Source organism: Octopus sinensis, linkage group LG11 (assembly GCF_006345805.1).
Source record: "Octopus sinensis linkage group LG11, ASM634580v1, whole genome shotgun sequence".
NCBI lineage: Eukaryota > Metazoa > Mollusca > Cephalopoda > Octopoda > Octopodidae > Octopus > Octopus sinensis.
This window is the reverse complement of record NC_043007.1, coordinates 21,938,408-21,964,500: the sequence shown is the minus strand read 5'-3', so window position 1 is coordinate 21,964,500 and position 26,093 is coordinate 21,938,408. Positions and strand designations below refer to the sequence as shown.

The 26,093-nt window shown below is 38.9% G+C and overlaps 1 protein-coding gene across 3 annotated transcripts in view; it reads left to right on the top strand.

The window, feature by feature from the left end:
- The first annotated feature begins 2,149 nt into the window (after positions 1-2,149).
- Positions 2,150-26,093, top strand: part of LOC115217319 (battenin) — a 39,054-nt gene continuing 15,110 nt past the window's right edge. Inside the window, exons 1-8 of one of the 3 annotated variants that reach the window (XM_029786972.2) lie at positions 2,150-2,257; positions 12,573-12,656; positions 14,835-14,889; positions 17,293-17,395; positions 18,876-18,947; positions 20,010-20,089; positions 22,683-22,768; positions 25,307-25,379. In XM_029786972.2, the coding sequence (XP_029642832.1) occupies positions 12,632-12,656; positions 14,835-14,889; positions 17,293-17,395; positions 18,876-18,947; positions 20,010-20,089; positions 22,683-22,768; positions 25,307-25,379 (494 nt within the window). In that variant the 5' untranslated portion in view covers positions 2,150-2,257; positions 12,573-12,631. Of the gene's footprint in view, positions 2,258-8,843; positions 9,092-12,572; positions 12,657-14,834; positions 14,890-17,292; positions 17,396-18,875; positions 18,948-20,009; positions 20,090-22,682; positions 22,769-25,306; positions 25,380-26,093 lie in introns of those variants that run through there. The other 2 variants (XM_029786971.2, XM_036507213.1) reach the window with 2 other exon arrangements.

Sequence of the window (26,093 nt, the reverse complement as noted above, 5' to 3'; positions counted from 1 at the left end):
ATTTAGTTAATGGAGTTTCTTCTATAAGAACAACCATTTCTTTTTTTTACATTAGGACAAAATTTATACCATTCAATCTCAACCGAAGCAAGGCTTTATGACTTCACTACCTTCTCCTGGTCAAAAAAAAATGTGGAGGGGGTCCCTAATAAACCAAAAATATTGTTTAATTCTATTTAAGAAATATTGTTTAATTCGATTATTTATACAACTATTATTGTTATTATTGTTGACTTGAGGAGTGACTATACTTTTAAATTGAATTGTTTTTCGATTAAATTTAAATTTAATTGTAATTCGGATTTAAATTATCGCCATGAAATGTACGTAGTCTTTTTACTTATTATATATTATTTTTTTCATTTTTGTACTTTTTGTGATCTAGTTATTTGTTTTAAAATATATATTTTATTTTTTATTTATGATTTGGTTTATGTCTATCATTGTTTTACTTGCATGATAGTGGTTTTTCTCTAATTTATATATTTTATATATATAATATTGTGAAATTTGATTTAATACTAACTTGAATTTTTCCCTGTAAGTTTGGAGTTATACTCCCTAATATTATTATTATTATTATTATTATTATCATTATTATTATTATCATTATTATTATTATTATTATTATTATTATCATTATTATTATTATTATTATTATATATATCAAAATAATCAACAAGGATATCCAGAGGTAATGCAGTACGATTGTTTCATGCAACTCCATTTAATTGAACAATGCAATCATTACATCAATTTAAGATGCAGAGCAATCATCACCTGCACAAAGACATAGAATTTAATTAAATTAAAATAGATGGACACATTAGCATAATTACACCTAAAATCTCCAAGAAATTAAGGATTTAGACAAAGAACAGGCTGTCTCACTCCAGCATAGAAGCTACTAAGGTATCAAGAAGATATACATTGTTTCAGACTATTGTTTTTGCCTATCACTGATTTTTTGTTTTTATGGGGTCAGTTTTTAATTTATAGACTAATTTATCAAATCCCTTGTATATCTAAGGCTGAAAGAACAAAGAGGCAGTATCTGTTAGGTGTAGGGCTGACGGAGAAGACAGAAATCATAGTTGGTATAGTCATAAAATCAAGATTTATTAGAAGCAATATCATGAGGTTTGGTAAAGGAAAACTTAAAACAAGATGTTAGCTAACAATTAAGGGGGTCACCCACCAGAAGACCATTGATAATGAAACAGGGGAAGTCTTATCATGTAGTACTATAGTTAAAATATTTTAAACAATGTTACTATATTGTATACAGTTAAAGTTTAGGGTTATTCGGAGGATTATTAAGAAGAATATTATCACAAAAGGTTAGAAATTTATGAATACTTTTGAGTATATACCAAAATTTTACCACAATAGAGGGCGGAAAAGAAATTATCCAGAAATAGTTTGATATTTATACATATTGTACACTTAAATACTAACTCATCAAATGGTATCTGGGAATATTGATTAATTAGTATATATTGGTATTAATAAAAGAGTATTGATGTAAAGGAACATGCTAATTATATATTAATAAAATTATAATCTCAACAGTTTATTTATAAGTAGTGAATATACCACTATAGTTTTATATAAGATAAGTATGAACTTATAGAGATACAAAAATTTGATTAATTTTATAAAATAATAAAGAAATAAAATAAAATAATCAAGTAGGACAAAATACCATAGAAAAGGAAATAAAATAGCTTAATCACTAAAACTATGATAAAATATATATAGGTTCTTAACACCAATAGAGAACATTTATAGAAAAAGTATAATAATTCAAAATATATTAGACTAAAAATTATATATTTATTTATTAAGTTAATATCAATAAAAGACTGATACCTGGTATCAGCTAAAGGAATATTTAAGTTATGAGACATTCATATTTTACACTAATTTTTTTTTAAACTAAGGGTTATATTATAGGTTTAAGAAGTTATTATTGTTACTCCCTACGCTTGTTTTAACTTTATACAATAAGACAATATTGTTTGAAATGATCTTTAGAAATTACTTGATTTATCCCTTTCTTAAATGGCTCCACCCTCCTGATCTTAGTATACACACACAAACAAACACACACATACAGGTGTAGCTTTTATCTATAACCTTTGGTCATGTATTTAGTGATAAGTACATGTATTAATGTAGATTAACGATCTAACATGCTGCAAAGTAATATATTACGGACTTTTACTTCAAGAAACTGTTGCACAAGATCTCAATGGTATTTTAATATTTTTCTAGCTTTCCACTGTGTTTTTTTACTTCCACATAATTACTCTAATTTCAGAACATTTGACTGTACTTCTCTAAACCTGAAAGCTAATATGTCCGTTTCTAGTATCGTCGAGTTGTCTTCTACTTTCTTATTTTTCTAATTTGTTACAAAGTGGGCCAGAAAATCTTCCATGTTCTCTCTCTCTCTCTCCTTCTTTCTCTAAGCATGTCAGTTCTTCGGTGTATCTTTGTACACGATCAAATTCTAATTTCCCAGCACCTGACTCCTAAAGATCTCATACCAGTTCCTTTGGAATATGTCACAGGCTTACGTTCTACTAGACACAATGTCAGTTATGAAAAGTGGAGTTTTAGGAAGAATCTGTTTACAAAAATTTGTCCTCTAGACTTTGTGTTATATGTAATATATATAAACAATTGCAGCGTGGAAGGTGTTTATAAGCCATTTAAGAAACACCCAAAACCGTTAGATTCACTTCAACATTTAAATTTAATTTGTCAGTGCTGCAGCACAAAGTTTTGTCAGTGAACAAGTCGCGGTCTTAAAGCGCCGAAAATATTTTGACGAATTAAATTTAAATGTTGAAGTGAATCGAACGGTTTTGTGTGTTTCTTAAATGGCTTACAAACACTTTCCATGCTGCAATTGTTTTCGTTCCAGCACACGATCTCAGATCAAGTCACTTGCTATGCAAGTACATCTCCGTAATATATATATATATATATATATTTAGCAAAACACCTTGAGCAAATACCTTGGGTTGATACAATGCCTTGTGGGCGAAAATTGATAGATGGAAATTGTCCAGAAGCCTGTTGTGTGTGTATGCATATGTATGTATATGTGTGTGTGTTTGTATGTATATATGTATGTATGTATGTATGGCCACTGGTGGTGGTTGTGTTACACACCATACTAATCATATCTGTCGGGCATGTGGAAGAGAGTGTAATTCGGCTGGAAGACTTAAACGACATGCAAAGATACATGAAGCCCAGTTACAACTACAGCAGGCTATTACCGGTAAAGGTTTTAGTTGCCAAATCTGTACAAGACATTGTAGATCTTTAGTTGGGCTAAAAAGTCACGTTCGATCACAGCACCAATAACAGTTAAGCTTTGTGCAATGGCCATACTCGATAACGAGGGGCAGCCATCATGTATGTATGTATGTGTGTGTGTGTGTGTGTGTGTGTGTGTGTGTGTGTATACATGTGTGTGTGTGTGTGCACGAGTCTATCTTCACATACATGCCTATATTGTTCCAGAAAGTAGTGTCATCACCAATGTTGCATTCATTTTTAGACTATAAATCTCTATATATATAAAGCTGAAGTTGTCTGTGTGTATAGCAGGTTTGGCAGCCTTCAACTAACACTATCTCCTCTGAGACCCTACGGCGCAAGTTGACCAAAATTGAGAGTATGATAGAAGAAGGCTTGCTCTTCCTTCAGTAGAAGATAAAATTCAAATCAGACCATGTTAACACCAAAAATTATTTACATCAAAAAGGTGCTTTTTTTCTATGAAAATCCCTATTTTTACGATTTTTTGACTGCTGTGTCGCCATTTTTCGGTGTATTTCAACCAGAAAAATGTTCACTTAAAGAGAATAACAAGCTACATGATGCAAAATTTTTACTGCTAGTGGTTCAATAAATACAGAACAATAAATATAGCCTTGTGCCAAAATCTGAAACCATTGCTAATCTGCTGTTTGAGACATAAATTAGCCATTAATTTTGATGGAAGTTTTTAGTTTGGATCACTTTAGAACAAGAAGTTTGTATCATAAAACGAAGGGCAGTTTTCGGTGGGTTGATATCAATGGGATTAAAACATCACTGCTTTTACTGTACAAATGAGATTTCACTCTGTTGAATAGCAATGATGTGTAATGTTAGCTCCTGGTACATTTTAATACAGAAACACTCAAACAATTCCTCTTGAATTTGTAAGATTTTCAATGTCCCCAAGTGAAGCAGATTTATTTTACTCCTATCATCCATATTAATCTTCAACATGAAGATTAAATAAGCATAAGAAATTAAGGTTTCTCAAAGGAGACTGTAATGCTCACTTATAGGGTTGGGGGATTATTACAGCCTCCTCTGGAAGCCCCTGCACCAATGGTCCTCAATCAGGGCCCATATGATCCTTGAAGGCCCATATAAGAATTTTGAAGGTCCATGAAAGGAAATCAGTAAATTGGGGATGCACGTCCATGAAAAAATTTTGCTTTAACCCTTTTGATACCAACCCGGCTGAAACCAGCTCTGGCTCTGAGTACAAATGTCTCGTTTTCAGAAGTTTTGAATTAAAATCTTCCACCAAACCTTAGTCACAATTTATGTTCCTAACACTAGCTGTATGATAACTAAGTTATTTTACTAAATTCTTTGTAATATTTAAAATTAATTGAAAGAAACACAGAGCATCTCAACAGAAATATGGGAACAAAGGAGTTAAAAGCACTCATGCTGGTGCCATGTAGAAAGCACTTGTGATGGTGCCACATTAACCCTTTTGATACCAACCCACGTGAAACCACTTCTGGCCCTGTAGTACAAATGTTTTGTTTTCAAAAGTTCTGAATTAAAATCTTCCACCAAACCTTAGTCATAATTTATGTTCCTAACACTAGCTTAATGATAACTAAGTTATTTTACTAAATTCTTTGTTATATTTAAAATTAATTGAAAGAAACACAGAGCATCTCAACAGAAGTATGGTAATGAAAGGGTTAAATACATTTATTGCAAGAAACAGATTGGTTTTTACATAGTTCAAACAACTCGAGTGAATAACAAAATAGGAATTTTAAAAGAAATACCTATAAAACTAGTTTTTAACCCCTTTGTTCCTATATTTCTGTTGAGATGCTCTGTATTTCTTTCAATTATTTTAGATGTAACAAAGAATTTAGTAAAATAACTTAGTTATCATTCAGCTAGTGTTAAGAACATAAATTGTGACTAAGGTTTGGTGGAAGATTGTAATTCAAAACTTATGGAAACAAGAGATTTGTACTACAGAGCTAGAGCCGGTTTCAGCCGGGTTGGTAATGAAAGGGTTAAACATCAAATGGTTATGGAGGTCCACTAGAATAAAATATTTATCAAAGTGGTCCACAGATAAAAAATAGTTGAGAACCATTACTCTATACTGTAAGGCAGCTATCATGAACTTCTTTTTGTGATTTTTGTTTTTTTACATGTGACCATGGCTCACATGTGTGTGATATCATAACTACCATATCTGATATATAAAACTACTTCAGAATACCCTCACCTCATTCCTCCTTTGGCTATGCTACATAAACAAAAATTGAACAATTCATGACACACATGACTAGGAAAAAGTTATCAAATATAGATGTAGGAGTGGCTGTGTGGTAAGTAGCTTGCTTACCAACCACATGGTTCCGGGTTCAGTCCCACTGCGTAGCACCTTGGGCAAGTGTCTTCTACTATAGCCTCGGGCCGACCAAAGCCTTGTGAGTGGATTTGATAGACGGAAACTGAAAGAAGCCCGTCGTATGTATATATATATATGTATGTGTGTGTGTCTGTGTTTGTCCCACCAACATCACATGACAACCGATGCTGTTGTGTTTACATCCCCGTAACTTAGCGGTTCAGTAAAAGAGACCGATAGAATAAGTACTAGGCTTGCCAAGAAAAAGTCCTGGGGTCGATTTGCTCGACTAAAGGCGGTGCTCCAGCATGGCCGCAGTCAAATGACTGAAACAAGTAAAAGTGTAAAACTGTAAACTACTTAATAAACTGCAAATAGATTGTATGTGAATGTGAATATATCAGTGCAAGTGTATGTATGTGTGCATATTTGGGCATGCAGGTTATATGCATACATTTGTGCTATGTGTATGTATTAGTATTGGGGCTTTCATATGATTAAGTATATGTGCATGTATGTATAGCTTTATATGTGTGGTTGTGTATGTATGTACGTGTGCACATGCGTATGTTTTATGTGTGCATATCTACATGTATATATCACATGATTGACAAGACTATCGGATGGGTCATTGCCAGTGCCGCTGGATTGGCTCCTGTGCAGGTGGCACATTAAAAGCACCATCTGGGCATGGCCGTTGCCAGTACTACCAGACTGGCCCTTGTGCCGGTGGCACGTAAAAGCACCCACTACACTCTTGGAGTGGTTGCTGTTAGGAAGGGCATCCAGCTGTAGAAACTCTGCCAGATCAGACTGGAGCCTGGTGCAGCCTCCTGGCTTCCCAGACCCCAGTCGAACCGTCCAACCCATGCTAGCATGGAAAGCGGACATGTCAAACTAAAGATTTCACCAGAATTCTCATTCACATAAATCTATTGGTGCAGGGGGGGGGGGGCAAAAGACCGGAAATTTGTCAATTAATAAAAACGTGGATTCGGATTTTGAATCCTCTTAGTTGCTATAGCCGGTCCCTAAATATATGTGTATATGCAAGTTTGATGTGCGCGCATATATGTGGTTGCATGTGAATCTGCTTGTGTGCGGTTTTATACCCTTTGTATTGGATTTTTATTTATTTTTGTTTACCCTAACGGATTTATGACCTACTGACCTCCTACTGACCCTTCCATTATCATTCGCTCAGCCTTCCTTTCATAGTTTGAAAAGTTTCCTCTTCTCCCTCTCTTTTTCTTTCATTTTGGTTTTGAATGAGGCGTGGCTCCGTTCAGACTTCCTTGATGCGATGCTTAGTCCATGAATAAAGCTGAAATATTAACGCTTTCTCATATTTACAACTCCTTACTTAACCAAGCTTCCAAAAGATCTGGTATCCATTAGTATTACGATGTTTGGCGCATCTATACAAATGTGCCCCCGCCGTTTGTTTTGTTGTCATTTTAAGAAAAAAATGGTGGTTTTTAATGGAATTTTCAAAACTTTCCATACTTTTCAGATTATGTCGGAATTTAATCTGAAAAAAACAAAAAACAGAAAGAAATTAGCAGACACCCATCACGTAGATGTTTACAATATAAAACTTGAAATTTTGAAAAAAAAATTGTGATGTTTCAGTATGTATGTGTGCGCACCCACCCAATTTTTTTTCCCCATTGAGGAAAGGAAACAAAGTCGACTCGTATGAATTATCTGAAACTGCTTTTCACTCTTATCGAAATTTTTTCTTACAACAAATTCAAATATAACTTGAATCTACATCACTCAAAAAGTATTTGTAGAAAATCTCATTCACAAATTCGGAGAGGGGGCACAATTGTGTAGATATGCCCTTGCAGAATCCTTAGAAAGCCGGACAAAATGCTTAGTGACATTTTTCCGACTTTACATTTGGTGTTCAGATTCCGCCGATTTTGTCCTTCAGAATGAGCACCAAAGCCGATTTAATCAACAAGCCCCTTGCTCCATTAAACTTCTTATTTCTTTATTGCCCACAAGTGGCGAAACATAGAGGGGAACAAACAAGGACAGACATAGATATTAAGTCGATTACATCGACCCCAGTGCGTAACTGGTACTTAATTTATCGACCCCGAAAGATGAAAGGCAAAGTCGACCTCAGCGGAATTTGAATTCAGAACGTAACGACAGACGAAATACCTATTTCTTTGCTACCCACAAGGGGCCAAACACAGAGGAGACAAACAAGGACAGACAAACGGATTAAGTCGATTATATCGACCCCAGTGCGTAACTGGTACTTAATTTATCGACCCCGAAAGGATGAAAGGCAAAGTCGACCTCGGCGGAATTTGCACTCAGAACGTAACGACAGACGAAATGCCGCTAAGCATTTCGCCCGATGTGCTTACGTTTCTGCCAGCTCGCCGTCTTTTGCTCCAACCTTTTCGTTACCGTATTTATTTTGAGATGCTCTGTGTTTCTTTCAATTATTTGAAATATAACAAAGAATTTAGTAAAATAACTCAAGTTATCATTCAGCTTGTGTTAGGAACATAAATTGTGACGAAGGTTTGGTGAAAGATTTTAATTCAAAACTTATGAAAACAAGACATTTGTACTACAGGACCGAAGCCAGTTTCAGCCAGGTTGGGAGTGAAAGGGTTAAACCTCTGGTCTAGCGCCTGCAATGCAAATAATATTATACAACCTGCGAGTGCTCTCCCTTGAGCGAATACACTACAGCAAGGGAGAGCACTCCCCAATCACGTGATAACGAAGTTATTTAAGGCCTCAAGATCACAACAAACCAAGCAAGTGAATGAACCTCATAGAGAAAGCTCCCTTCGCTGATCATAACAGCAAAATCTCACCCAAATCGACCCGAGTGTCTTAAGAACACATTAGTTATGGTAGCCATACATACCCTTGCAAAGACTGTATGGCTAAGGCGAGTATACTTTGATCATAGGTCTGATGGATCAAAGACGACCTGGACCCATTGAACAGATGCGACCACTTCATATATTTATATATATAACAATATATTATATTTATATATATATAACAATTAATATATTATACTTATATATATATATAACAATTAATATATTATATTTATATATATATAACAATTAATATATTATATTTATATATTTAACAATTAATATATTATTAATTGTTAAAATTTATTAAATAACTCCCTCAGCCGAAAGGTCTATCCGTTATACTGGACTTCTGTTCTTCACACCAATATTATTTTTTAAAACTTTCCTAAAAGTTTTCGTTGATAAGCGAGGAATATATTTCTTTATCGCTGTTTTTACTTCATCAACAAACACTTCGTGGAGGAAATGGACAACATAAAAAACCGTAGGAATGCTTCTGTCAGTTTTTCACAGTTGTCAACTGAAGAAGATATGGACGGTAAGTTTATAACTTTGAAGGATTCGACTGAGATTTTACCCAAACTGGAAAACTTTAAATAAGTTACTTTCTTGACACTCTTTAAAGCGTTAAACTGTCACATGAATTCTAATTGTTATTGTATGGTTTCCGTTATTTCAACTTTCTTTGTAATTTTATATTTTGTGGTGATTTTCAACACCTTTTCGTTAACTTTCCGTGATTAGAAAAGGGTCAAACTGACTTCTTGTAAAGCAAGTTGCTTTACACCTATTACACTATTTATTTTTGTTTGTTTTTGTGCCCGGGTCTGACCCTCAGACTCTTTCGGAAATTCATGATGTGAATTTTCGAGTCCAATCCCCCACCCCCTTTCGCGAGCGCGCATTTATTTGTCATATTTGTTTAGAGCAAGTTGTTTTACATCTATTACACTATTTTTTTTTTAATGCCTGGGTCAGACCCTTTAGTTTGACGTAGAAAAGATTATCCACTATTTAGCCCAGTCATCCTTTTTCAATATTTATGAAGTTTGTCATTCGACTAAGCTTTTCTACACATGCACACATACACCCATACACACACACGCATTTACTCGTATGTAATGCGAAAATTTTAATTTGAAAAAAACATAAAAATGAAAATGCAGGGGTTGCAATACACTTGAGTGTAAATTATAAATACAGCAACAAATCTAAAAACGAATATACTGAATGTAGTAGCTCCGGGGAATCTCACGATGAACGTGTTTTTATCGCCTGTGTTTTGAGGAAATATATCCAATAATAATTGTAGATTTCATTAACATGGGTCCCTGGTGGTGCGTGTATATAGACTTGTTTAAAAGTGTTTCTATAATTATAAAATAAAAATACGGTTTAAACTTACGCAAATAGTGAAAAAAAAGTTTCGGTAAACACCGTTGTAATAGAAGTATGGATGTGAAAAGCAGGTGTATTGCTTACAGTGCGAAATTTAAACTTCAAGCTGTAGAATTTTCCGAAAAGGGCGTAACTTCGGTATAGGTACCGGTGTAAGTACCGGATACATTTCAAGAAAGTGTTTTTTTTATATATGGGGGGTTTGGGTTAGGGGTGGGAGAAAAGGGTTTCTGTTATCTTCAGAAATGTGAACAAAGTCACGTGTGTACCTATACCGAAACATCACCCCGAAAAGAACAACAACTGTGCAACCTGTATGAAATTTGGTGTTCTTGAGAACAATATCAATGGAGGAAGAACAAAATCCAATTGCAAAAAATGCCTAGCAAGAAACAATCTCTAAGGAGGAAGCAGGCTCACTATCCAGAACTGGAGGAAGAATTGGTTGAATGGGTGGAAGAAAAGAGAAAGGATGGACATATTGTAACAACATCGGATGACTGTCTCCGCCACATTCTTTGCCGCCAACGCATTGATCGGGTTCCTACAGCCAGTCTTCGTCATCGTCTGAATCTCTGGCCCTTCCCTTCAGTGCTTTTATAACGGCGCTTAAGGTGGTTCGGTCATGCAGCCCGGTGTCCAGAGGGTGAGCTGATTTGCGATGTCCTCCTCCCACCTCCACTTCCCAGCTAGTGCAGGCGGGCAGCTGAAGACCTGGGCAACGACGATAAAGGAGGACCTCTCTGAGCTCTCAGGTCTGCAGGTGGTCAGTCTGCACAGATGGAACCACGAATCGCTCGCTATCTCCAGTGACCTTGCACAGGACCGTCGAGCGTGGGCCGCCATGGTTCGTGATGCCGTTAGGACCAGAGAAGAAGCCAGCTCAACCTGCCCTGGGTGAACGCCGTCATAAGACAAGACAAGAACATCGGATGTAAAGTTACAAGCAAAGAAAATGTCAAAAGATGAGAAATATGGAATTAGTCAATCTTTCAAGTTTCTGAATGGATGGTGCCAAAGATTCTTCAGAAGACATTCTTTAGCTGTAAGTCAGAAAACAAATACTTCATAGAAGCTTCCTTCTGATGTAGACGAAATGATTGTGCAGTTTCATTGCTTTATAATAAAACTGAGGAGGTGGTATGACTTTGGACTGTGTCAAATTCAAGACATGTATGAGATACATGTGGGGGTGCGTGGCTTAGTGGTTAGGGTGTCAGCACCATGATCGTATGATTGTGGTTTCAATTCCTGGACCGGGCAACACGTGTTCTTGAGCAAAACACTTCATTTCACGTTGCTCCAGTCCACTCAGCTGGCAAAAATGAGTAACGCTGCAATGGACTGGCATCCCGTCCAGCTGGGGGACACATACGCCATAGAAACTGGGCTCATGAGCCTGGCTAGGCTTTACAAGGGCACATTTATTATTATTTTATAAGATACATATTTGTTTTTTGTTGTTTTTCCTGTAACATGTCAAGGAACAGAGCATTGAATAAAATATGGAGTATTACTATGGAAGAGCAACAAGACAAAAAAACATGATACTGTTTTTTGTTTAGCTGATGGAACCAAGCTAAACCTTATGATTATTGTTAAAAGAAAAACAGTTCCTCCTCCTCCTTCTTCTTCTTAATAATAATAATAATAATCCTTTTTGCCCCTTGTGGAGCATAGGGCCTCAACAGTTGTTTTCCACTTTTTGCAGTCATTGACATGTTTCTTGGCTGCTTCCCATGTCAGGCCGGCGGTCCTGAGCTCGTCCAAAATGCTCCACTTCCATGTCTGCTTCAGGTGTCCTCGCTTCCTTTTCCCCAGCGGGTTCCAGTCAAGTGCTTGTTGTGTCACATTTGAGGGTTCTTTCTGCAGTGTGTGTCCGATCCATCTCCGTTTCCTTCGTCTAATCTGAACATGCATGGGCTCTCCTGGTTGGCCCTTTCCCACAGGTCGGTGTTTGGCACTCTGTCAAACCACTTCAGACGGAGGATCTGCCGGAGACATTTGTTGATGAAGTTCTGGATCTTCTTATAGTTGCTGCAGGTGGCTCTCCATGTTTCAGAGCCATACAAAAGCTCAGATTTTACATTTGAACCAAATAAGTGGAGTTTAGTTCGAGTTGAGATGGCAATGGACTTCCATACCGGCCGAAGAATAGCGAAGGCTTGCCAAGCCTTCTTCCTTCTTGCTGTGATGTCCTTGTCTGATCCACCTGATTTGCTGATCTTGCTTCCAAGATAGACAAACTCACTAACATCCTCCACAGGTGCCCCCTCAATTGTGATTGGCTTTTCCTGCTTGTTGTTGATATGCAGCACTTTTGTCTTTTCCTGGCTGATCCTCAAGCCCACTCACCGTGAAGTTTCTGTCAGGTGGTCATATTCAATTAATAAACTGTAATATTTCTCTTTGTCTCTCTCTGCATATTCCTGTTTCCTTGAGTGCCAAAAAGTACAAAGCAGGTTGAATGCCCTATCACCCATGGCAAAATGCCAGTATCTAAACAGCTGTACTAAATCCTCTCATTCTGTTCTTCTAATTCCTCCAACCTTACTAGTCATGTTTTTTTGAGAAATAGTTGTATGCACATTTTACCATTTTTTAAAATCTTTTTTTTTTAGATCAAGTGAACGCTGAAGATTCTACCTACCTGCTTCCTTCTGAACACTCCACTTCTACAATGCAAAACAATTCACAACATTCCTGTAAGCCACAATTTTAATACTAACCTCTTCATTACTCACTGGGTCTTCATCATCATCATTATCATTGTCATCATCATCATTCAACGTTTATGTTCTATTCTCGCGTGGAGGCGCATAGCTAAATGGTTAGGGTGTTAGACACATGATCGTAAGTTTGTGGTTTCAATTCCTGGACCGGGCGACATGTTGCGTCCTTGAACAAAACACTTCATTTCATGCTGCCACAGTCCACTCAGCTGTTAATAGGTAACCCTATGACAGACTAGGCTTCCAGTGAAGTCACATGGCTTAGTGGTTAGGGTGTTGGACTCATGATCATAAGATTATGGTTTCAATTCCTGGACTGGGCAACGCGTTGTGTTCTTGAGCAAAGCACTTCACTTCATTTCATGTTGTTCCACTTCACTCAACTGGTAAAAAATGAATAACCCTGGGACGGACCAGCGTCCCATCCAGGTGGGGAATTTATATACAATGGAAACCAGGAAATCGGCCCTCGTGAGTTGGCATGATTCGAGAAGGCAATTTTATTTTACTTTTTACTTATGCTCTTTGCTGATATGGGTCACACAATTTGAGAGGATCCACTGAGTCCAAGAACTGCATCATACTTCAAAGTCTACTTTGGCATAGTTTCTATGGCTGGATGCCCTTCTTTATGCCAACCACTTTACAACAAGTACAGGGTGCATTTTTTGTGCCACCCCATTACTGAGGTTGCTATGTGCAGCTTGCAAAACTACAAACCCTGAAGGAGAGGAAGATCAGTTTTATGCTAGGGGACTACAGGTTCCTACGAGAGAATTGTGGGTGAGTTGGGAACAGACCAGGTTCTTGTAGAAGGGCTGCATGGTTTCTCATATTTATTAAGGAAAGGAAGAGGATGATCAGAAGTAGTTGCAGAGAGAGAGAGGAGATGAGGTGTCCAGTTAGCCTCAAAGTGGGTAGGTGGAAGACAGGGTGGGGGTTTGCAAGATTGTATGGGATGCTGGAGACGAGGGGGTGCAAATATATTTCTTACTTGAACGATGAAGTGGGACAGACAGCGATGAAGTGGTCCCAGATGGAATTAAAGGAAGGTGGAAAATATATATTTATTTTTGGGTTGGTGCATAATTATTGATGCTTTTTTTCAGCAAATTTTATTCAACAAAAACAATAACAATATTTAACAAAAACATCTTTAATTGACGATCTGACCATCTGCTGAGCAAATGGGAAGCAGTAATTGAAGTAGATGGTGAATATGCTCCAGAATAATCATTTAAAGATATTTTTGTTATATGCTGTTATTGTTTTTGTTGAATAAAATTTGTTGAAAAAAAAAGCCACAATAATTATTCACCAACCCAATATTAGAGAGAGAGAGAGAGGTTGTTGGATATGGAAAAGTCAATGAAGTGAGAACATGGAGAGCAATCCAGTCTTTAGACTGGCAGGGCTGTTAGCTGTAATTGAAGCAAAAGAGTTATGAAGAATGGAAAAGCAGGAGGATCAGCAGGATTTGTGGGTAGTGCTTTGGGTCATTTTTCACAGCCAGTTGGCATCACTTATTTCATGTCACTGAATCGAAGCTGACTTATTTGACATCAGACGTTTAAATGATTCCCTCTCTCTCTCTCTTTTCCTCTCTTTCATTCTTTAAGTGTATATTTATCTGTACAGTGCCAGTGGCACATAAGAGAACCATCCGAACGTGGCCGTTGCCAGTGCCGCCCCGACTGGCCTCGTGCCAGTGGCACGTAAAAAGCACCATCCGTTCGTGGCCGTTGCCAGCCTCATCTGGCCCCCATGCTGGTGGCACGTAAAAAGCACCATCCGTTCGTGTCTGTTCCCAGCCTCGCCTGGCCCCCGTGCCAGTGGCATGTAAAATGCACCATCCAATCGTGGCCGTTTGCTAGCCTCGTCTGGCACCTGTGCTGGCGGCACGTAAAAAGCACCAGCTACACTCACGGAGTGGTTGGCGTTAGGAAGGGCATCCAGCCGTAGAAACATTGCCAGATCAGACTGGGCCTGGTGCAGCCTTCTGGCTTCCCAGACCCCAGTTGAACCGTCCAACCCATGCTAGCATGGAAAGCGGATGCTAAACGATGATGATGATGTGTATATTTCTGTGCATGCGTATGAGGTTGTGTTAATATCCTTATTTTTCTGATGACATATTTTCTTTTACTTCAGTGGATTCTATGAAGCATGAAGAGAAGGAAAATAAAAGAAATCTCTTAGCTTTTTGGTAAGCAACTGCCAAATTCTTCCTATCATCAATATCACCAACCTCTCGTCTTTATCATTAAAGTATTTAATCTACTTCACGCCAATTACTTGAATCTATCAAAGTGTAAAGTAAAAACCCCCTTCGGTCATGAATGACTGACCATGGGATTCCACCTAGAAAGTTACCCTCTGAGGCACAAGTCTGGGCAAGTTTGTTTTATGAAAGACCAGTCACCCATGCATACCAGCCTCCTCTCACCAATACCACTGGTTGGTGTTATCCAAGGGAAAGGTAAAGGGGCCAACACAGCTTGGCACCTGTGACATCATAACTCTTTTCTACAGCTGAGTGAACTGGAGCAATGTGAAATAAAGTGTCTTACTCAAGAACACAACACACAGTCCGGCATGGTAATTGAACTCACTACCTCATGATTGTGAGCCCAACACTCGAACCAGTGAGCCATGCACCTTCACTGTCAAAATATATTTGTGTGTGGAATTCAACTATATTTCTTTACTACCCACAAGGGGCTAAACACAGAGGGTACAAATAAGGACAGACAAATGGATTAAGTCGATTACATCAACCCCAGTGCGTAAATGGTACTTAATTTACTTAATGGTACTTAAGGCGGCGAGCTGGCAGAGACAGTAAGCACGCCGGGCGAAATGCTTAGCGGTATTTCGTCTGCCATTACGTTCTGAGTTCAAATTCCGCCGAGGTCAACTTTGCTTTTCATCCTTTTGGGGTCGATTAAATAAGTACCAGTTACGCACTGGGGCCGATGTAATCGACTTAATCCCTCTGTTTGTCCTTGTTTGTCTCTTCTGTGTAGTAAAGAAATAGGTACTTAATTTATCGACTCCGAAAGGATGAAAGGCAAAGTCGACCTCGGCGGAATTTGAACCCAGAACGTAACGGCAGACGAAATACGGCTACGCATTTCGCCCAGCGTGCTAACGTTTCTGCCAGCTCGCCGCCTTGTGGAATTCAGCTATAAGTGGCCTATACTCCGCGTTAAGGCGGGTTAAAGGCAGGAAAAACAAAATTTTTATATGGTATAGAAACATGGACATTGATGAAAACTGACAAAGCAGAAGCTTTTGAAATGTGAATATAGAAAAAAAATGTTAAAAGTATTTTGGACAAGACATAAAACCAATGAGGTGGCAAGCTGGCAGAAACGTTAGCACGCCGGGCAAAATGCTTAGCGGTATTTCGTCTGCCGTTACGTTCTGAGTTCAAATTACGCCGAGGTCGCCACCCTAATAATAATAATAGTAGTTTCAAATTTTGCCACAAGGGCTGCAATTTTGAGGGAGGAGGAGGAGTTGATTACATTGACCGCAGTACGCAACTGGTACTTAGTATATTAACCCAAAGATGGTGAAAGGCAAAGTTGACCTTGGCAGAATTTGAACTCACAATGTAGCGATAGGTGAAATACTGCTAACGATTCTGCCAGCTAGCCACCTTAATAATAATAATAAGAAGAATGATGTTGAGATATTTAACCCTTTCGTTATTGTATTTATTTTGAGATGCTGTGTGGTTCTTTCAATTACTTTAAATATAACAAAGAATTTAGTAAAATAACTTAGTTATCATTCAGCTAGTGTTAGGAACATAAATTGTGGCTAAGGTTTGGTGGAAGATTTTAATTCAAAACAAGACATTTGTTCTCAGTGCCAGAGCCGGTTTCAGCCGGGTTGGTAACGAAAGAGTTAAAGATGATTTCATTTTTGCTACTGCTCTCACATTCATTTAATCTAAACTCGACCATTTTTTAGTGCCAGTTGTCTGTGTAATGTAATTTCTCGAAATGTAAAGAATTGGAAGAAATGCCATGAAGCATTTTTGTCTGCTGTGCTCTAAGAATCCTGCCAGGTTGCAGCCTTAATAAAAATATGAGATAATTTAAGATGCCCTCCCATTCATTTAATCTAAACTTTACCGTTTTTTGGTGCCAGTTATTTGTATTACTCTTTTACTTGTTTCAGTCATTTGACTGCGGCCATGCTGGAGCACCGCCTTTTAATCGAGCAACTCGACCCCGGGACTTATTCTTTGTAAGCCCAGTACTTATTCTATCGGTCTCTTTTGCTGAACCGCTAAGTGACGAGGACATAAACACACCAGCATCGGTTGTCAAGCAATGCTAGGGGGACAAACACAGACACACAAACACACATACACATACATATATATACATATATACGACGGGCTTCTTTCAGTTTCCGTCTACCAAATCCACTCACAAGGCTTTGGTCGGCCCGAGGCTATAGTAGAGGACACTATCCCCAAGGAGCCACACAGTGGGACTGAACCCAGAACCATGTGGTTGGTAAGCAAGCTACTTACCAGACAGCCACTCCTGTGTCTATATATAATGTAATTTCATATTTTATTCTTTTCCAGGATATTTGGGTTGTGCAATAACTTTGCCTATGTGATAATGCTGAGTGCTGCTCATGATATTCTGAAAGAAAAGGAAAATAAAAACCAGTCTGTTACATATGATGTTAGTATAGCACATTTTTCTGCCTCTGTGTGGTGTGTGTGTGTGCGTGTGCATGACTTGTTGCTCTACATTGTCTAAAACCTACTCTTTACTCTTTTACTTGTTTACTTGTTTATATGATATAATAAAAGAAAAGAAAAAATAAAATAAAATAAAAAATAAAATAAAAGAACTAAGAAAAGAAAAGAAAAAATAAAATAAAAGAAAAACTAAAATAAAAGAACTAATAAAAGAAAAGAAAAAATAAAATAAATTATAATAAAAAATAAAATAAAATAAATTATAATAAAAAATAAAATAAAATGAAATAATATAATGAAAGAAAAGAAAAAATATAATAGAATAAATTATAATAAAATAAAATGAAATAATAAAATAAAATAAAATACAATAAAATAAAATTAATTATAAAAAAAATAAAATGAAACGAAATAATATAATAAAATAATTAAATAAAATAAAATAAAGTAATGTAATGTAATGTAATGTGATGCTGAAGCAAATTAACACCAAATATATAGTCTGTGTGTTTTTTTGGCTAAACTGGCAACATGACCATCCCCAAATACAACAATATATGTTTCAACACACGATTTCACATCAGGAATCTTGCAAAACGAATATATATATATCATCATCATCGTTTAACGTCCGCTTTCCATGCTAGCATGGGTTGGATGGTTCAACTGGGGTCTGGCAAGCCCGAAGGCTGCACCAGGCCAGTCAGATCTGGCAGTGTTTCTACAGCTGGATGCCCTTCCTAACGCCAACCACTCCGAGAGTGTAGTGGGTGATTTTATGTGCCACCGACACAGGTGCCAGACGAGGCTGGCAGACGGTCACGCTCGGATGGTGTTTTTTATGTGCCACCGACACAGGTGCCAGACGAGGCTGGCAGACGGCCACGCTCGGATGGTGTTTTTTATGTGCCACCGACACAGGTGCCAGATGAGGCTGGCGAACGAATATAATAAAATAATTAAATAAAATAAAATAAAGTAATGTAATGTAATGTGATGCTGAAGCAAATTAACACCAAATATATAGTCCGTGTGTTTTTTTGGCTAAACTGGCAACATGACCTTCCCCTAATACAACAATATATGTTTCAACACATGATTTCACATCAGGAATCTTGCAAAACGAATATATATATATATATATATATAATTTATTTTATAGAAGGAGCTTCTACAGGACTAGAACTGTTTCATTCAAAAGAAATCATCAGGAAGCTTCCTGATGATTTCTTTTGAATGAAACAGTTCTAGTCCTGTAGAAGCTCCTTCTATAAAATAAATTAATTTACTCTGCTATGTATTGAGTACCTTATTTACCGTGGTTAACCCCGACTCAACCCGGGACCTACATATATATATATATATATATATATATAAATCATGTGTCTTTAATTACAATTTCAGCTAATAGAATAAACAATTATCTTATTCTTTGATTTCTGTTCTTTCTGTATTTCAAGTCTGGTGCATTTGGCAACGCCACCACGGATTCCGATACCAAATATCTGACTTGTAATGAAATTGGAACTGGTGTAAGTCACTTTATTTTTTTCAAATTTTTGTTACCAACACATCATCATCATCATTATCGTTTTTTTCATGTTTGCATGGGTCAGACAGATTTCATAGAGGTAGATTTTTCTGTGGTTGGATGCCCTTACTGTCCCCAACTCTCACTATTTTGCAAGCTAAGTTAATATTCGTGCTTGTCCTTTGAACACAAGAAACAGAAGGCCGGACATGTTTTCATGGCAAATTGCAAATGAACAACACACCTTGTATGATGGTGACATTTGTTTACAATTAGAATGCAATGCCAAGACAGGAATGCATGTGTGCGCTCGCGACAGGCTTCTTTCAGTTTCTGTCTACCAAATCCACTCACAAGGCTTTGGTCGGCCCGAGGCTATAGTAGAAGACACCTGCCCAATGTGCCACGCAGTGGGACTGAACCCGGAACCATGTGGCTGGGAGGCAAGCTACATTGCACCTATTTATTTTTTTTGTTTTTTTTCCATCTGCAGCCTTCCATGAAATTATTTCCAGCCACTGAATAAACTATGTTTCTCTTTACTATTTGATAAATAATAGAATGTAAAAAGCAAGATGGCTTGATGGCAGAATCATTAGCACACCAGGCGAAATGCCGAGCGGTATTTCATCTGCCGCTACGTTCTGAGTTCAAATTCCGCCAAGGTCGACTTTGCCTTTCATCCTTTCGGGCTGATTAAATAAGTACCAGTTACACACTGGGGTCGATATAATCAACTTAATCCATTTGTCTGTCCTTGTTTGTCCCCTCTATGTTTAGCTCCTTGTGGGTAGTAAAGAAATAGGTATTTCAACTGTCTTTACATTCTGAGTTCTAATTCTGCCGAGGTCAACTTTGCCTTTCATCCTTTCGGGATCAATAAATTAAGTACCAGTTGCATACTGAGGTTGATTTAATCGACTACCCCCCTTCCCAATTTCAGGCCTTGTGCCTAGAGTAGAAATGAAAAGAATGTACAAACCCATCTGAAGAATCTGACAATCACAGATTTGTAAGGGACAGGAAATTCATAGTGACATCTATATTTCCTTTATTTATGTAGGCTATCCTGCTTGCTGATATTCTTCCGGCACTGTTGATAAAATTATCCTCACCACTCTACATCCAGAAACTGTCTTACAAGTAAGTTATTCTTTTACCATTTTCTTCAGTATCAAATATCGATGTATTTTTGTCTCACAGTTAGTCGAGACGACATGTCACTATTTGCTGCTCCGTTCAGTAAATCAGTCACAATTCAGTTTAGTTTTCAACTGGCTCCATGCCAGTGGCACGTAAAAGGGCACCATTCAAGCGTAAACGTTACCAACGTCGCCTTACTGGCACCTGTGCCAGAGGCGTGTGTAAAAAGATTCAAGCGAGGTAATTGCCAGTACCACCTGACTGGCCATCATGCCAGTGGCACGTAAAAAGCACCGACTACACTCTCGGAGTGGTTGGCGTTAGGAAGGGCATCCAGCTGTAGAAACCTTGCCAGATCAGATTGGAGCCTGGTGCAGCCATCTGGTTCACCAGCCCTCAGTCAAAATCGTCCAACCCATGCTAGCATGGAAAGCGGACGTTAAATGATGATGATGATGTGTGCTTTTGTAGAGTTCATTACAAACCTGATAAAAGAGCAAAACTTAGAAGCAAAATGTGAAGGAAAATTTATTTATTTCTTGTTTCAGTCATTGGACAGTGGTCATGCTGGGGCACTGCTTTGACGAGTTTTAATCAAACAAATCAACCACAGTACTTATGTTGATCAATGTTGCCAAACTGTTAAATTACATAGATGTAAACAAACCAACACTAGTAGTCACACTCATATATATATATATATATATATATATATATATATATATATATATATATATATATATATATCTTGTTTCAGTCATTAGACTGCGACCATGCTGGGGCACTGGCTTGAAGTTTTAGTCGAATGAATTTACCCTAGTATTTATATTTTAAGCCTGGTACTTATTCTATCAATTTCTTTTGCTGAACTGCTAAGTTACAGGGACATAAATGCACCAACATATATACGTGTATATATATATATATATATATCATCATCATCATCGTTTAACGTCCGCTTTCCGCGCTAGCACGGGTTGGACGGTTTGACCGGGTCTGGGAAGCCAGGGGCCGCACCAGGCTCCAGTCTGAATCTGGCAGAGTTTCTACGGCTGGATGCCCTTCCTAACGCCAACCACTCCGTGAGTGGATTGGGTGCTTTTTACGTGCCACCTGCACAGGGGCCGGAGGGTCCGGCATCGTCACGATCGGTTCGAGCATTTTAACGTGTCAGCGGCACGGGGGCAACGAGGTCCGGGGTACTTTGGGGATCCGGGGTACTTAGAATGGGTAGGGGGTATGTGGAATTGCTGCAGAAAGCAGCCCGGGTCTTTGTAGTCACAGCATTTATCGTCACTGAGTAACGTAATTAGGTAGAGGAAAGAAATACAGATATTCTAGAGTTGAGTTGGGGAGGGGGGGTCCAGTTGAGGCGGGTAATATAGGGGAGCAACCAGTGGGAAGGTTGGGGTATGGAGGAACGATGGCAGGAAGGGGTTGGTGAAGGTTCCTAAGAAATAAAAACGTAGGATATTACGAGGCGGGAGGGTACTAAAGGGGATGGTCGGAATGAGGCAGTGTCAGGAGGAAGCGTAAGATCGGTGGGCAGTTGATGAGCTATGGCGCTAGCAGCTCTCTTTTCACAGTGAAAGCATATGAGGAGAAGGGGTAGTGGGGGGAGGGGGAGGGAGTAGGGCGTACCCGGTGTAGATGAGTAAGGCGTATCCGGTGTAGATGGTGAGATCAGGGTATACTGGTATTGGTGGTGGGGGGTGAGAACAGTGTTCACCGTATTGGTGGTGGTGGTGTTGGTGAGAACAGAGTTCACCGGTATTGGTGGTGGGGGTGGGGGGCGGGCGCACCGCCAATGGCGGAAAGATGGGAAGAGATGGGATTACGGCTTGAGGTAGCCTAAGGTTAAATTTTGTAGAGAGAGAGATAGGAAAGATAAATCAAGTTATGGCGAAGGCTTGAAAGTAGCCTAAAAGGTTAAATTTTCGTAGCGAATGAGATGGGTAAGACGAATCAAGTTATCAATGTATGAATAAACGTACTAACAACGAATAAAAATAGTAAGATAAATTTTTAAGAACTTGCTGCGGGCATCGACCGGGAGTTGAAATTGAAGAAGAAAGTAAGTTGAATTGGGAGTTTAAATTGCAGAATCGTAATGGTAATGGCGATTTTCAAGTTTTAGCTATATATATATATATATATATATAGTAATAACAAAGGTAAGTTCAAGTGATCAGCCCAAAGTTATAGTAGAAGACACTTACTCAAGGTGCCATGCAGTAGGACTGAACCTGGTACTATATAGTTGGGAAGCAAGGTTCTTTACCTCACGACCACTCCTGCGCCTTGTATATATATATACACACTCACATACAACACACACATGCACACAACAGGCTTCTTTCAGTTTCTGCCAACCAAATCCATTCAAAAGGCTTTGTTGGCTGTGTGGGGTTATAGTAGAAGACAATTGCCTAAGGTGCCATACCTCGGCGTAATTTGAACTCAGAATGTAACGACAGACGAAATACCGCTAAGCATTTCGTCCAGCGTGCTAACGTTTCTGCCAGCTTGCCACCTCATTAACATATTAATTAACAGCTACATTTAACGTTATTTTTTTTTCTTACTATTTCAGCTTAAAGGTGACAGTAATCATCGCTACAACTACACTCAGTTTCATACTAGTTTCAGTAGCTTCAAATGTTGTCTTCAGTATTATTGGTAATTATTGATTTTTTAAAAAAATTCTTCTCAATACCATATTTGCTTGTATATTCAGTCATATTATTCAAATAACTTCTTTACTGCTTTCCTCAAATTTCTACTTTCTGAAACTAACTACCATTACCGTAAATCCTCGAGTTTAACCCGCATTATCCCCAAATTTTAAAGGTCAAAATCCCTAGTGTGTACTATATACGAGGTTAAAAATGAAAAATATTTTCTAACAATGTCCGAGTCTCTATTTGCTGTCCAGCAATGTTTTTATTCAAACGCATTTTGTGATGCCAGGCGCAAAAATACCTTAAGCTAAGCCTGAAAGCAATGAAGTCATAAAAGAATCATCCATAACTTGCAGTAAGCAACATTTATTAAAATAAAAGTTTTCAGAACACAGAATAACATGTAACAAAAACAATTTGCAAACATATTTACATTCCCATATAACAGTTAAGAACATCACCGTTATTGTATTACGCATGCGCGGAAGTGTTTGTTCGACTAGGTGCTGCTGGCTTAATTATGCATGACTCAAGTTAGAGAAGGGGTGTGTATTCTACACAAGGTTTAGGTTTCTCAGAGGTACAACCCCCTAAAAATCCCCTGTTTATTGGCTAGATACTTTTTTTTAAACCAACAGTGTGAAGCGCCTTTGCAGGTTTCATGAAAAAAGCACCCATGCCAGTGGCACGTGTAAAGCACCCATGCCAGTACCACATGTAAAGCACCCATGCCAGTGCCACATGTAAAGCACCCATGCCAGTGCCACATGTAAAGCACCCATGCCAGTGCCACGTGTAAAGCACTCATGCAAGTGCCGTGTAAAGCACTCATGCCAATGCCACATGTAAAGCACCCATGCCAGTGACACATGCAAGGCACCCTTGCCAGTGTCACTTGTAAAGCACCCATGCTAGTGCCACATGTAAAGCACTCATGCTAATGCCACATGTAAAACACCCGTGCCAGTGCCACGTGTAAAGCACCCATGCCAGTTCCACATGTAAAGCATCCATGCCAGTGCCACATGTAAAGCACCCATGCCAGTGCCACATGTAAAGCATCCATGCCAGTGGCACATGTGAAGCACCCATACCAGTGGCACATGTAAAGCACCCATGCCGGTGCCACATGTAAAGCACCCATGACGGTGCCACATGTAAAGCACTCATGCCAGTGCCACGTGTAAAGCACTCATGCCAGTGCCACATGTAAGGCACCCATGCCAGTCCCACATGTAAGGCACCCATGCCAGTCCCACATGTAAGGCACTCATGCCAATTCCACATATAAAGCACCCATGCGAGTGCCACATGTAAAGCACCCATGCGAGTGCCACATGTAAGGCACCCATGCCTGTTCCTTGTATCATGTGCCGGTGCACATATAAAGCACTTGTGTCAGTGTCATCTAAAGAGCACCCAGTACACACTGCAAAGTGGTTGGCATTAGGAAGGGCATCCAACCATAGAAACCATATCAAGAGAGACAATTGTAGCCTGGGTAGCTCTCCGGTTGACCAGCTCCTGTCAAACCATCCAACCCATGCCAGCATAGAAAAGAGACTTTGAATGATGCTAGTGATGAACTGTGTGTATAAATACATATTGAAGACTCCTAATAAGTTTTACACAGAAGCCATTGTGAACCCTATGAAACAGTGCTTCTATTTGCATGAACATTCTTTTTTCCAAAAACACCTAAAAGCTCAACTAGGCTCCGGCAGGGGGTGGTGGCGACCCCTCTTGTACTCTTTCGCCCCAACTTTCTCTCACTCTCTCTTCCTGTTTCTTGAGTAACGCTGCGATGGACTGGCGTCCCGTCCAGCTGGGGGGAACACATGCGCCACAGAAACCGGGAAACCGGACCCATGAGCTTGGTTAGGCTTGAAAAGGGAGCTAGGTTCTTAACTGCACTGATGGAAGATGTCCATGGTCTTTCCTTTAGAGATTGTACTGTCAGGCTTCACTATTGAATGTGCTTTAGAAACTTGAAAGAATTCTTCAGAGTTGTTTCAAATTTGTGTGTACAATACAAAAGTATGAAACTCAAAAACAATCTTTATATAATAATAGGACAGTGGCTACTATATATGTAAGGTATACTAGCCATCTCAATATGGCTAACCACTAAGGGTGGGTGTTACTGTAGCTTTTAGCCCCAGGAGATCATCGTCTCCAGCTGGCTTTAGGCACACTTTCTGTGCTCTTATGATATTTGCAAAGGGAGGTCATCCCTCTCTCATAAACCTAAGTGATACTCACGGACTGCTGTTTCTAGTCCGTGTGTATCTCTTAGGTTTACGAGAGAGGGATGACCTCCCTTTGCAAATATCATAAGAGCAAAGAAAGTGTGCCTAAAGCCAGCTGGAGACGATGATCTCCTGGGGCTAAAAGCTACAGTAACACCCACCCTTAGTGGTTAGCCATATTGAGATGGCTAGTATACCTGACATTGTCGTGCAGTTACTGTTTACATCTCGTTCAGAGATTTATTATTGCTGGCTACTATATAATTATATATTTTGTTTTTGGACAGGTGTTTGTTTTGCCAGCTTCAGCTCTGGATTAGGAGAAGTTACATTCCTGAGTTTAACTTCATTTTTTCACAAGTAAGTATTCATGAAATCTGATTCTGTGCTCACTGGAGAATGAGAGAAAAGAGAAAGAGGTATGGAATTGTCATTAGGAGAGGTTCTTCAGCATATAAAACGATAAACGTCGCCCATTTCAATCCTAGCCAGGCTCATGGGCCTGGTTTCCTGGTTTCTGTGGCATATGTGTTCCCCCCAGCTGGATGGGACACCAGTCCATCGCAGAGTTACTCAAGAAACAGGAAGAAAGAGTGAGAGAAAGTTGGGGTGAAAGAGTACAACAGGGATCGCCGCCACCCCCCACCGGAGCCTCGTGTTGCTTTTAGGTGTTTTCGCTCAATAAACACACAACGCCCAGTCTGGGAATCGAAACTGCGATCCTCCGACCGCGAGTCCGCTGCCTTAACCACTGGGCCATTGCACCAGGATCCAATCTGAACTGGCATGGTTTCTACAGCTTGATGCCCTTCCTAACACCAACCATTCCACCTGTCTCAATGTATCAGATTTCAATATTTACCTGGTGCAGATGTGGCTGTGTATTTAAGTTTGCTTCCCAAATACAATAGTTTAGGGTTCAGTCCCACTGCATGGCATATTGGGCAACTGTCTTCTATTATAGCTCAGAGCCAACCAAAGCTTTGTGAATGGATTTGGTAAACAGAAACTGAAAAAAAAGCCCATTTTGTGTGCATGTGTGTGTGTGTCTCCTTGTTTTGACATCACATGATC